At 39.0% G+C, this 14,146-nt stretch overlaps 1 protein-coding gene across 2 annotated transcripts; it reads right to left on the bottom strand.

The window, feature by feature from the left end:
• Window positions 1-82: 82 nt before the first annotated feature.
• antxr2b (ANTXR cell adhesion molecule 2b) lies at window positions 83-13,515 on the bottom strand. 2 transcript variants are annotated; one of them, XM_044174116.1, is made up of 17 exons: window positions 13,200-13,514; window positions 12,395-12,466; window positions 11,020-11,091; window positions 10,741-10,822; window positions 10,306-10,410; window positions 9,050-9,118; window positions 7,758-7,838; window positions 7,573-7,633; window positions 6,730-6,825; window positions 5,650-5,719; window positions 3,512-3,590; window positions 3,068-3,163; window positions 2,833-2,883; window positions 1,806-1,901; window positions 1,520-1,690; window positions 1,207-1,287; window positions 83-247 (listed from the first exon to the last, which is right to left on the bottom strand). In XM_044174116.1, the coding sequence occupies exons 1-17, from the start codon at window positions 13,322-13,324 to the stop codon at window positions 209-211; spliced, it is 1,446 nt and encodes a 481-aa protein (XP_044030051.1). In that variant the 5' UTR covers window positions 13,325-13,514; the 3' UTR covers window positions 83-208. The 2 variants fall into 2 exon arrangements, with proteins under 2 accessions (XP_044030051.1, XP_044030052.1); XM_044174117.1 differs by lacking the exon at window positions 11,020-11,091 and having other exon boundaries at window positions 13,200-13,515.
• Window positions 13,516-14,146: the final 631 nt, after the last annotated feature.

Genomic DNA, 14,146 nt, shown 5'->3' with positions numbered 1-14,146 from the left:
TCTTTGGTTTGGTTTTAACTGATGCACAAAAACAAATAATGAAACAGGTAATAGATTCCTAAATGCAATAACAACACCAGACTATAAGTAAACACATTTATTTACAATACACACTGAACATTAACATTCATCTCTGAAATGTACTTGTCAGTTGTCTTTGGCCAAAAACAGGAATAAAGTGAAAAGTGTTGATCCTCATGTCTGAACATCAGTGACTCTGAACTCTGGTGAAGTTAATGCAGCGGCCCTGGAGACAACAGAAGACAGACGTTACAGTCACATGAAGACACTTGTAAGATAAAGGGGTAAAATATCAACCAAAAATTTTGTTTATTACATAAAGAGTTTTGAAACTGAATATGATATAAAACAACACAAGCAAACCAGAGGTGATGCATGTTATGTGTTAATGAATCTGAATTAGCATAAATGCAAGTCACCATGATCCATTACCTGTCGAAATGTCGACATAATTTATCAATGAAGAGAGAAACAGTCTTCAAAACAAGTCAAATGTTGCATCTTCTACAGGAACCTGTTGACGTCTAAGCCTCGCACCTGCATCAGGCCAATTTCTTACTTTAAAAGAACGCAGCCAAAATGCATTTTTCTTTAAACTTTTTGGGCCCATGAGGCCACTCAGAATAAGTGTTTAAACACTTGACCACAGTGTGAAAATGCAGCATCCTTCCAAGTTTTACGACATTTACGTTTAAAATGTTGGCTTTTAATTAGAGCACCATAAGCTCAATTACTTTGTAACACACAGAGGGACAACATATGAAGATAAATCATCAAAATCAGATCAGTAAATATTGCAAGAAGAAAACCATCCTAAATAATTGGCGGGCCTGTAGCCTATTCGAGCTGTCTTTGTTGACGCACTGTGCATTTAAACTGTTATTTATAACAACTGAGTTGATGCAGTAAGCTGTTATTTGTCTGTTGGGTAGATAATTAGAGGGGGGAGATTGAGCTGTATTATTTTCTGTTATTGTCTAATCAAATCACTGTGGAGTCAAGAGGGTGGATCCATTTTCTAATCAAATTAACACTTTATGGCAAAAACTTCATTATTCCTTGGTTACTGCAGACAGTTCAACTAGAAGAAATGATAAAGTATTCAAAATGGATAAGCAGCAGTGTTTTCTTTCATCTGACAGAGTTGAATTGTTTTTGGAGGGAAATACTGCAGATGTTTCTGACCTTGTCCTGCGACGTTGGCCTCATGATTGCCACTCTGTCGTACTGTCTCCTCAGTAATGCCAGCAACGCATCAAAACGCCCCTGAGGGTCAAGTCAAATCGGGTTCATTCAATCAAAAACACAAGATAAAAATACAGCTAAAGAATGAACATGCACATCATAATGTTTAGTTGTGTGTGTGTGTGTATGTGTGTGTGTAAAGGAACAGCAGTGATAGATTCAGAATCAGATAGAGCTTCACACACTTAAGAGAGACATCATCTAATGCAAAGTGAACATTAATGACTGGTGATTAATGAGGCTAGTGTCTCACCTTGATGGGAGTGTACCATTTGGACTGTTGGGGGTTGTACACTGGAGGAGGTCGTGGTGGGGGCCGGGGTATGATGGGCTCCTCCACTTCCTCCGGCATAGTGATCACAGCATTTTTGGCTTTTTCCAGCCGTGACCCTTCCTCTGTGGACCCCTTCTCCCCCCAACGCACCTACAGACCATGGGTACAAATGACAGACATCACAGACCTGAAGTTTGTCTAAATGAATGTTGGTAAAAATACTAAATTAAACTAAACTGATTATTGTTTCTGTATTTTTATTTACCTCCATGCGTTTGATTCCTCCAGGACCTCTACCTCCATAGTATGAAGCATCCACTGTCGGCCACCTGTGTTTGGGCAAAGGATCTTCTTCTGGCTCCTTGAAAACAACACAAGTAAATTGAAATAACCTTTTAAATGATAACACAAAATTTGATACTGTTACTATCCAAAATTTAAATGATGATCTACATTTGGGCCAAGTGATTCCTTCCTACCTATACTTAATATGAATATTAATGCTGTGACAAACATTTTTAAATGAGTCAGCAACACCAGACAGAAATCACCATGGCTGAAAGCTGAAGTCAATGATCAAGTGATGCAGTACCACTAACAGCCAGTAGATGCTGCCTCCATAAAGTCTCAAGCACCATAGAGATATATTCAAAAACAGCTTCTCTCTTCAAATGATAACTTTAAATAGCTAATGTCACTACTTCTATTGTTTTATTAAAAAGAGAGTAAGGCTTAAAGAGAGGTATGTTTAGAAGGGTGTTTGCTTGATTGACAGGTGCTGCAGCCTATCAGACACAGCTGCGGTTAGTTAGATAGTTATGTTATTTATTGTGTCATACACATACAAGTGCCCAGCCTGCATGGATTTATAATACAGTTGCAGTGGTGAAAAATGTATCGGACAGGAACATAACTTCTTACATATAACAAGTTTTATAAATCAAATTTGCCATAAAAAAAATTCCCTTTTCCTAAAACACACAACTCAAGTTTTTTTATTTAATTTCTAATGAAGGCTACAGGCTGAAAAATGGTGGTCTCGCTATAAAGTTGTTCTTTATACTACAAGTGTTGCTGGATTTTTTGACCTCTTTTTTCTCTTCTCCATGCATCTTGGAAGTAGGTGAAGTTGTGCCAGAAATCTGTGCTCTGCTTCTTGAAAAATAGAGTCGCTCCAGTCACTGCCAAAATGGCAACATGTGATAAAACCCAAACTTCAGGCTGAAAATGTCCCTTCAGAAACCTACTGCTGATGTAGGAGTATGCTTTTCAACAGTCTGTGGTCTACTCACAATGACAGGAGGTGGAGGAGGTGGGCGAGAGGGGGGTGGGTCTCTGATCACCTGTAAGAAACAATATGACAAAGTAATAAACAACAGTCCCTTAACATTGCCTATGGACACAATAAACACTGCAGGAGCCCTGGCCAAATTGCAACACGTGTGGGCTATTTCCATAAATAACAATAGCACTGAATTATGGTTCATGCTTCCACAAGGCTATATATACGCCACCACATATACTCACCACAGTGCAGCAGAGAGGCCAGAACCACCAGATTAAAACCAGAGCCAGTAACAGCAACAGAGCCAACAGCAACCAGAGCACCCAGGTCCCATCTGACTGCGATAAACACACACTAATCAGCCACACACCATACACCTGGAGATGTGTTTATATATCTTGTGTTATCACTCTTACACTAGCACCAATACAACTGAGTCATGTGTGCGTCTTTAATCTTATTTTCCTATTTTATAGAGGTATGCTTTCCTCTTCAGTTATAACAGGAGACATGATGGGTAAAAGTTGACTGTTTTGCTATACAAGGCAAACCGCAGAATTGCCAGTATTGATACTGTAGTGATACTATTATAATTATTAGCAACCTTAGTTAATATTTGATTATTAATTCTAGTATGAATTAGGCAAATCCACTGATTGTTTTGGCAGTATATGACTGATACTCACACATGTTGTGGCGTAGATGGTGATGGGACTGGAGATGTAGGATTGTCCATTGTTCAGGCTAACCAGCACTTCGATTGATCTGCAATTATTAGACAGAATCACTGAAAACAGAAGAAGAAGAAGCAGTTCCTGCACACCTACTAACAGCTACAAGTGATTTTCACTAACCCTTCACTTTTGGCTGTGTCCCATTCAATGCGGCTGTACAGAGTTCACTAAATAGTTGCCTGTATTATTCATTGGTTATGATGCTTTAGTGAAATAACCTTGACCCCTGTGAGGTCAGAAAGGTTAGAGGCATTGTTTGATTTGAGTAAAACTTGAGTAACAGTTACTAAGTAAATCTTTGTTGTTGCCCTTTATCAGTTTTGTCCTGTGCTATTTGTTAGTTATGAGGCTGTTGTGTCACCAAAAACCTCACAGATTACACTGGTTATCTGTGTTACTGTTCTGTAATGAAGTATCATATTTGACACCTTTGCAGTTCTAATAAAATGCCTTGCCAAAATTCTATATAATCTATTAAAAAACTATTCACTTCAAATAAATCTTCATTTTCAAACTGACCTGGTTATTCGGAAAAAGAAAATGTGCAATACTTCCATATTTGAAGCTAATAAGAGATTTAGCGAGGGACAGGTTGGCCTGGCACCGAAAGGGTTAATGAAGTAAAATACCCCTAAAAAGGAACACTTGTCTTTGACTTGTTCACCATTTTTTAATTTAAGGGCTCATCAGCTACAAAGTTTGGTGCCATAGAGCTGTCGCTTTCTTGGTAACCTTGTCAGATTCCCTGTTGACCTTCCAACATCTTTAGTGCCAAGAACATTGTCTCACTGAAAAAGGAAGCCATTGCCATTCATATTCTTATCACTTTTTGGCCAGATTTCCTTGTTTTCCGTGATAGTTTGCAGTTAAATACTGTTTGGTTCCAACTTCTGAGGTTGGACTCAACTGAGATTGTTTCGCTCGGTCCCTGAGAAATCATACAAACCATGCATGAGTGTTTCAGTGAGGAGGGAGTGTTACAGCGTGGGTGAGAAATGATGGCAAGTGAGAGGTGACGGGGGGACAGACAGAGGGGGAGAGAGATAGAGAGAGATAGAGAGCAGAGAGAGAGAGAGAGAGAGAGAGAGAGAGAAAGAGCACTGTTTGAAGTGAGTGAAGTTAAATCAGCTTTGGCTCACTCTCTAAATGCCACAGAGATATTCTGGTCAGACTGGCTTCAGTTCATCCAACACTTTGAGCTGTTCGCAGATAGTTCTACTGTAAACATTGTTCTGGTTTCTCTCTCCGTTACGCACACAACACATTTCTAATTTCTAATTTCAGCCTGCTGTATTTGCACAGGCCTAGTGTATGTTATGATTAGGCAAAGGAAGAAATGTTGATAGGTTGAAACTGATAAATTGGGGCAAATTGATCTCCAATATTAATTTACTTACAGGCAGAAAAGGCAGAATTTCTTTTACATTATCGCAAAGGAGGCATTTATTATCCATCAGCTTCGTGAAATGTTGCCACACCTTGATGCACTTTCTTTATAAGCCTGAATTGAGCTGGCGTTGTCAGAGAAATGCCAAGGTAGTGATGTTATGAAATGACGTCATGCCGAATTGCTTTCCAGAACTGGATTTTTCTTTCACAAAAATTTGTGTCTTTTTCTATTTATGGTAAACACAGGCTCAGTATTGGCTTGACAGTGAGAGGAAAGGATGGTGGGGCACAGAGATGCTCATGACTCTATTTATACTCACAGCCTTTGGTGATAATAAATTTTAATCACAGGGGTTTTACTGTAACAACAAAGAAACTAGACAGAGAAAAACAAGGACAGAAAGGACAAAAACTGACCATGTGACCATGCATAATGAGAGCTATTGTCGATGTTCAAACCCGAGTGTGGTTTCTCAGCTGTAGATTAAGAGATTCTTGTGGCTACTGTTTATTTTGTGGGTAACTGTAACTATACACCACTAACTTTAAATAACAATGACCAGAATGCTATACTGTGACAATAAATGTTTTTTTGCCTGTAGGAGGAGACCTTGTGCTGACATCAAGCTCGGTTTTTTTTAACTTGCAGCTTGTTTACAGTTTCACAAAAATTTTGCGTATGTGCGTGTGTGTTGACTTACTGTCCGACCTCGTGCAGAACAGGAGCTGGACACAGCAGATAGCCGTCTTTAATTACTGTTGGCTTCTGGTCTGAGAAGAAACAGATAGACAAACTTTGAGAATTGTTATTGCCTATAAAGAAAGCATTTTCTGGCAAAAACAAACAAAAAAAATTTAAATTCATAAAAGTTACAAATACTTCAGTTGTAAAAGGAAATAAAAACACATCACTTTGGCTTGCAAAACAAATTTGCCTCTTTGTGCACTCTGACCGGCCAATCGAAACGCTGCTTATGGCGGTTTAACTCCTGAAAGACAATCGATCATGGATGAGTGTACAGTCATAGTGTTGGTACATCATCTAATTTTACACAATTAGCAAAGAGAAGATGCTATGTACCTTGCTATGTTACATTTCCTGTGTGTGCATAATGAGTTGGTAGATGTAACACGCAAAAGAAATACTTCTAAAACTTGTTTAACAATTTTCAATTTGAATTTAAATACTGTATATATTCAGATTCTTTTTTTTCCCTCATGAAAAATATGATAAACATCACAGCCAGGGTCAAATGAAAATTCAAACCAACAGAATGATAGCAAAAGGAATGAATGAAAGATATTTCAGCAGAACAAGATAAGAACAAGCTGGTTAGACAAAGAAATGAAAGATAAAATACAGTTAAGTGTTATCCCTTCATGTCCTCTCACTGACACTAACCCCCGCCCATCGATCTTTAAATAGACTAATGAAACAGAGAACATCTCTTCCCTCCTTCTGCTCAATCTCATAATGTCTCCTCTGTTCTCTGGCTGAAGTCAATAAAAAGCAGCCACTGTTTGTTTCTTGATGTCATGACTCTGACTTTCCACTACTGCACAGAGATTTGCACATTGTATCACATTTCACTTCATAGATGATGTTATCCCAAAGTGCACTGCAGTATGTGGGCACATGTTTTAGCAAAACTGGTTTGTAAACTTTGCTTCATTCCACTTGTGTTACAATAGGTGCATCCTTAGCATTAGCATCCAAAAGACAAATGTATATCAGCTGACCCCTGAGGCATGAGTGTGTTGAGTGTGTGTCATTTACTGACCGTATGTCTTTTGATTGACAGTAAGGGAGCAGAGTACATTGTCTGTCCTCCTGGATCCACTGAAGCCACTGCCCCTCAGCACCACATTAAAAGACTCTGGGAAACATCAGACGCATTACACAACTATGACACTGTACACTGCAAACAGATACAGCAATCATTAAACAGCAAATATGGCGATTGAGCAAATTAAAGTCGCCAAGACTAAGAGTCTACACTAGAAGCTCTGTACGGCTTCTTAGGCACAGCTCACAATGACAACGCTAACATGCTAATGTTTAGCAGGTAGTGTTTATCATGTTCATCTCAGTTTAGCTGGTTATCATGCAAAGATTTACGATTTAGCATTAAACACAAAGTACAGCTGATGGGAATGCCATTAGTTTTGCAGGTATTTGGTCATGAATCAAAGTATTGATTCATGACCAAATTAAAATTTCCACCTGATGATGGCGCTATATCGAAGGTTACGGGATCACCAAAGTTATTGCAATTCACCCTGAGGGGGACATGAATGTGCATACCAAATTTCATAGCAATCCATCCAACAGTTGTTGAGCACTTCTCTTACGACAACCTTATAGCGCTAAAGGAAGTCAGGGGATCCCAAAATTCATTAGACTTCATCCTCTGGCAACCGTACAAAATTTCATGGCAATCCATCTAATTTTTATTGACATATTTTAGTCTGGACTAAACTGAGAGACCAACATTTCCATCACTAGAGAAACATTGCTAGTGTGGCTAAAAATGCATTTTACATAATTTATTTACACCATAGTTTTTGCTGCATTATTATATTCAAGCATTACAGATGCAACAAACTCCTTCCCACTAACTTACCATTCACACAAACACTTGACGGCTCTATCGTGAATACGTCTGCGCATGACTGCTTCAGGATCTGTGTGGAGATGCAGATAACGGTAACAGCTCAGGTTGTAAGTCTGTACTCACACAGCGTAATGCCATTCTCACACTGTGCCAATTCATGTTTTTGTGCATTGTTATATGTGATGTGAACTCACTGAGTTGACGATGTCTTTGAGGGCATGAAACCCGGACAGCACTGGGAATACTTGCTCTGTGCCGTCTGCTATTTCAGCAAGCTGTGACAGAATTGAAAAGAGCTACAGTTCACCCTCCTTTAAATTTATTTTATTTTAAGATCTCATATATGAATAACTTTACATTTCAGTGTTCATATCTTGCCGCCTCTATGGGAGGTCTGCTGGTTTCAGTTCAGTGCTTCAGCAGCATTTAGGGAGGAAAAGTCATTTTCTAGGAGATGAAACCTCTGGACAACTGGCTGGAGCTTTCATCTCCTGCTTTAATGACAGCAGAACAGGAAGCTTGTTGGGTATTATCTAATTGTAGAGTGATGTAATTATTTCCTCCTCAGACCGCAAAGTACACTCTGTCAGTAACTGGGCAGAAGAAAGCTTGCACCAGTTGACTACTGAAGACTTTCCCAGGCATGAATTATGCAATTTTGAAGCCATTCAGATATGCTTATTAATACTTATTATGCAGAAAAATACTGTCGTTATAATGTGATTAAAAGTGCTGCAACAGCAAAACAAACAACACTAAAGCAGGAATGATTCAGGGCGGGGGGGTTGTGCAACAATGAATGCCACTTTAAATGAAATATTGTAGTATCAACAAATGTAATTACATTTTTTTCTTTGCACTGTAGATTTTATTAAGGATAACTTAGTTAAGTTGACTGTATTAAAAAAGATCACATACGGTATCACAGCGTTGCTACAAACACTGCAGACCAATGGCTCTTAATCATTTTGGTGTTTTATAGGATAATACCTTTTTTCCCCTTTATATTTCTTACAGCTAACAAAGTCGGCAGAAGACATGTGTGTTCATTTTTACTAAGGATGAAAAAACAACTTTGTGGACACATTAGGTTTCATCCTTACTGAGTTCAGTGTTTTCATTACTAACACAATGTTCCCTTTCAACAACCTGATACCTGCACAAGAAGAAACGAGTCTCTCAAAACATGCTGCCTTACAAAATGTATTCCATGTTTTTACATAAACTATAAATCTCTGCCAGCTGTTTGCTGTTCTGTCCTTAGGAGGTTCCAGCTTAACTCAACCAGACTAAGCTACGAGGTCAAGGTGTATTAAAAAATCTGGGCCAAAAACTGAAGCTCTGACCACAAACTAACGCACACTGACTCACACACAAATAAAACCTGTTTAAACAACCAGCAGTATCAGTAACAGAGAGAAGTGTTCTTTCTCACAGGCCAACAAGTAAAAGTAAAGAGAGAGGGGGTAAAAAACAATCTTCCTACCTGTTTGTGGTCAAAGTCCATGACCCCGACACAGTACACTCTGGCTCCAAACCCTCTGGCTTTGTCAGCCTGGGAAGCACAAGGAAGTCCTGAGTCAAGTTCTGCTTCTACTGACATACAGTAAACCCATGTTTATGTTATCAGAAAAGAAGTAATTGATAAAAGATCATATGAGTGGTTCATCTTGTTACAGTTCATTTATGTCAAATCCTTTATCAAATCCCAAATCTTTAGAGTGATAAATGTGTTGCAGCAGCAGAGACGGGTGATTGGGATTAATAATTCTCCTAGCCTTATTCTTGCAGCGCCTGGTGTAAATATCCTTTAGGCAGGGAAGAGCACCACCTATTTTATGTTCAGACAAACGAACCACTCTTTGCAGGGCCTAGTGGTCCTGTTCGGTGCTGTTTCCATACCAGGCAGTGATGTTCCCCATCAGGACGCTCTCGATGGTGCAGGAGTAGAAATTCCTCAGTATTTGAGGGGATACCCGGAATTTCCTCAAGCGTCTGAGGTGAAACAGTCTCTGCCTTGCCTCTCTCACCACTGAGTCAGTATGCAGTACCAAGGTCAGGCCGAGGACCCGTTGATATTAAGGGGGGCTTAGTTCCTTCCCTGCTTCTTCCCAAAGTCCACTATCAGCTCCTTAGTCTTGCTGACGTTCAGGAGTAGGTTGTTGACATGACACCAGCAGGTAGGCAGCCCTCTTATTCCTTCAGGTAGGCCTTTTCATTGTTATCAGTGATCAGGCCCACCACAGTTGTGTCATCAGCAAACTTGATGATAGTGTTGGAGTTGTAAGTGGCTACACAGTCATGTGTGTACGGGGAGTACAGCAGGGGGCTCGAAACGCTGCACCGGGGTGCTCCAGTGTTAAGGAGGAGGGTGGAAGAAGCGTGTCCGCCCATCAGAAAGCCGAGGATCCACATGCACAGGGAAGTGTTTAACCCGAGCTCCTTGAGCTTTGTGACGAGCCTGGAGGGAACTATGGTGTTAAACGCTGAACTGCGCATGTGTCAGTGTCTCTCTTTAGTGGAAACCAATGGTTGCTTGGAAAGAGTCATGCAACAATAGAACTCTTGGTGAGCTTACGGTAACTGTCTCCAAATTTATAGAGATATGATACTCATCATGATTTTAATAATTTTTTAATATAATTTTCACAAAGTATCATTTTCACTCTTCATCCTACTTATAATCACATCATTATTAGAATTATCTTCCATGAAGTGTGTGTGTGTGTGTGTGTTCGATACCTCCTGTACACTCAGTTCATAGGGGTAGAGCTCCAGCTTGCCATCAGTGAGAACGATGATGATGCTGGATGACGGTGACGTTTGTGTCTTCATCTGCTCTGACACCTGAAGAGAGAGATTGCTGAAATATTTTCTGTTGCCAGACCCCATTGGAGGTGCTTGAAATATCTGACAACATATCATCTACTTTACTAATTTATCTATAAGAATATACCAGTGTACAGACAGAATGGACCAACATATACAAGGCACATAACCCACAGCAGAGTTTTGGTTGTTTAAGTGTTTTAGAGTAGATTTTACAACCTCTGTTCTAAAATCAAAGCAAATTTAGTAAATTGATTAAGTTTCGCCATTTATTGGAAGTTTCTGTTGAAAACAATACAGTGTCAAAAATCACAATGTTTGCTGAGGCCTTTATGTGAGCGTACCTACCGCTTTCATGCCTTCATGCATGTACGTTTCACCAGCAGGTTTGATTTGGCTCAGCTTCTTCAAACCCTCGTCTATTGTGAACCTGAGCAGCCAGATCACAAAACACAGACAAACACAGTGTAAATAGAGACTGATAAGAGCTCAGTTTCTGTGTGATCTGGTTATCACTGGTTATGTTGTTTATTTTTCAGTGAGGAGGAAGAAGAGGAGGAAGATGGGTTAGGGAGTGAGGCAGAAAAAAGAAGAGAAAGAGATGAGAGGGAAAATTGAGGGCCGTACCTGTCGCCAGTTAATGGCAGTATTACAACTGCTTTGGCTGAAAAGACAATGTAGGAAACCCTCATCCTGGGACTGAAACACACACAATAAAGCTCGTGAACCTACGAATCTACACAAGCAAAAACATCAGCAACTAGGTTTTGTAGCTTTTAAGGCCAAAACATTCTAAGTAGGTTTGGAACTTAAGTAAACAAAAAGGATTCCCGTAAGTGCCTTTACATATTCATTTGCTTTTGATTGGACAGCAAATAGATTAAAACATCAATGCCATGAATATAATGTACTGAAACAAAACATGACATTACATGATTACATTACTTTTTGGGAAGGTGTTCTAAGATGTTGGCACGTGTCCAACACGAGATCCTTCTCCCTAGGTTTTGCTATCTTTCTATATCTCTCTATGCACTTTTGCTACTGTTTGCACTATCTGGTTAGATGCTAAATCGTATGTTGTTGTTCTGGTACTTACTGTGTGCAATGACAATAAAGCTGACTCTAATCTACAGTAATAACATCATATGATATGACAAACCGTAGCGAGCCACAATAAAACAATATTATATATACTGTATACAACACTGTTACAGAGCTTGACATTATATGGCACCAACATAACCATAAAGTTTACTGGGATATAATGAAGTGTGTTGTGACGTAATGCCAAAATACAGCTTTACTTTACCTTACATGACACTACATAACATGGCAAAGCAGATAATACCATGTTGCATAACATGACATAAATTAACAAACAATGAAATTAGCATGACAATTCATCAAGCAGCATTTAATTTTATTTCATGAAATGTCTTCTTTTACTGAATCACTACATGGGACAATCTCAGCGCCTTGCTCACCCACTGATCTGGGGAATTGAACCCCTAACCCAGCCAGTGTTACTTCCTTTCTCTACCCTTCAGGCTGTGAAGGGGGACAGGACTGTCGGTTGTGGTCAGCACCACCTTCAACATCTGGCTAGATGTTTTGCTATCACATTTAGCAACCCGCTAATAAACCTAAAGATATCACACACGCACACACACACACCCTCTGCACCATTACCCAGATGGGTTTTGGAGCAGTTGGTGGCCTTGTATGATGTCTGCTGCCCAAAATAGACATGCTCTACTTTTATACTCATTACTACTGTTTGTGCTGTAATTTAAAGACCTATAATAAATATGCCTGTCTGTAAAGCACTTTTTCACTTAGTTTTGATCTGTGCTATATAAAGTTTTGTATTATTCCATATTTTCTGAGGCTATTTATAGTACAAATACCCCTAAAATCTGAGGAGGAGATGTGAGGAGAAGAGAAAAGAGAGGGGTTACCATCCCAACATTTAAAAGCACACAACAGCCACTTTACGTACCTGACAAACCTGTTGGTGAGCTGCTCCACAAATCCATAGATTTCATCCCAGTGTCCCGACACACTGCCTGACCTGCAGAACAGGCAGCAGCAGAGAGATAAATCATATGCACAAAAACGTGAAATATCAAATATAATATAATACGATTTAAGATGAAGCATTCACAACCCTGAGGAGTGCAACAGAGGTGAAAAAACAAGACATTCCAGAAACGAATCAATCAAACATCATTTATATTTTCTGTAAAAGCTACATAAAGAAGAATGCCATTCAAAATAAATGAAATGCAAACAGAAATACAAGTGCAAATAGTAGAAATACTTTTTTTTCTGCATGTCTCTTGTTCAGGTCCATCGAAACAGAAAAACTATTATACATGAGTAAGGACAAAATAAACAAAATGGGTGTTGGTCAGTTTATTCTTTTGTTACATAGAATAAACAAAGAACAGATCATTAATTCTGTTATTGTTGGAAAGTCTTTGAAGGACTCTGTTCATACTTAAGAACAACATAACACACTGAGAGGAACTCTGGAGGCTATAAAAGTGAACTTTCTCCAAGTATACACCTCAAACACTGATAGTCAGAACAGAAAAGCTTAAAATTAACTCTGTCAAACCTGCAGTGAAGCAGCAGAGGGACATGGACAACTAAACACAGCCATACATGGAGAGGACTGAGTCAAGTGTCTCTGCACTTAGGTAACAAATATTAAATGGATATACTGGTCTGTTCCCTGCTGGCTCCTTTATTCCTTCAAGCAAACACAAGCACGCAGACAGATAAAAGCTGTATTCACTCACCTGTCTAAAACAAAATAAATATCAAACGCTCCATCACAAGAAGCGCCGTCGTCATCATGCGACGATGAATTTACACAAACACTTAGAAAAAGTAAGATTTTGCAACATATCCATATTCGATCCATAATCCACGCGTTTCATATCAGCAGTGATTTTGTTTTTTAAAAAACAGCCGATGCAGCTACAGCAGGCTATGAGTCCTTCATGATCATCTTCACAGCTTCATCCCGGCGGTTCACATGTTGAATCAGTGCTGAGTTGGAGTACAGTACATGTGGGCTCCCTGGCGGTACGCTCACAAAGTAATAAACCGGGCAGGGCGCACAGCTGCTGCACAGCACACTGCAGCCAAAACAGCAGAACACAACTTCCCTCACGATTCTTCAGATTAAACTGTAGAGCTCAACGTAGCAAAGACTATATTACGTACAGTAAAATCTTTAAAAAAATTCATTTTTCACGTTAATATTTGCTTTTATGCAATTCTAGTTTTGTTTAGCTAGTTGTATAAATGAAATTTAATTGCAAAAAAATATATACATATTTTGCTAAAAGCTCTGTTTTTTATCACGGGACAGTAAAGCCTACACATTCAGAAATATATATAAAGTAAATACATATTTATAAACTACACAACAAAATAAATACAACAAAATAAGAAATCATGTGTAAAGGAACTCTTCACAACATTCTATTTAATCTAATCTCATTCCTATATGCTATAGCTGACTCTATTATGCTTTTATTTTGAAGGCAAAATAATTTATTTTCCGGTGTTGAAGATGCCATCTCGAACCATAGTCTCGGACTTGACTTTTAGTTGGCAGAGCAGCTGGCATAAACAGAGACTGACTGAGATAACAACAAAGAATGATAGACTGATGGCTCGGATGACTTAATATAAGGAAAATATCTGACCCATAGGCCCTACATATGCCTGTATTTTA

This window comes from Siniperca chuatsi, linkage group LG18, assembly GCF_020085105.1.
Source record: "Siniperca chuatsi isolate FFG_IHB_CAS linkage group LG18, ASM2008510v1, whole genome shotgun sequence".
Lineage (NCBI taxonomy): Eukaryota > Metazoa > Chordata > Actinopteri > Centrarchiformes > Sinipercidae > Siniperca > Siniperca chuatsi.
The sequence above is the reverse complement of the archived record's forward strand: the minus strand, read 5'-3'. Positions and strand labels throughout refer to the sequence as shown.

Excerpts from the sequence above, each read along its gene's own strand:
- antxr2b (XM_044174116.1), bottom strand. The coding sequence starts at position 13,324 with ATGGATCGAATATGGATATGTTGCAAAATCTTACTTTTTCTAAGTGTT. Across the intron at positions 12,467-13,199 it reads ATTTATTTTGTTTTAGACAG|GTCAGGCAGTGTGTCGGGAC; the intron begins GTGAGTGAATAC and ends CCTGTTCTGCAG. Across the intron at positions 2,884-3,067 it reads GGCCTCTCTGCTGCACTGTG|GTGATCAGAGACCCACCCCC; the intron begins GTGAGTATATGT and ends TGTTTCTTACAG.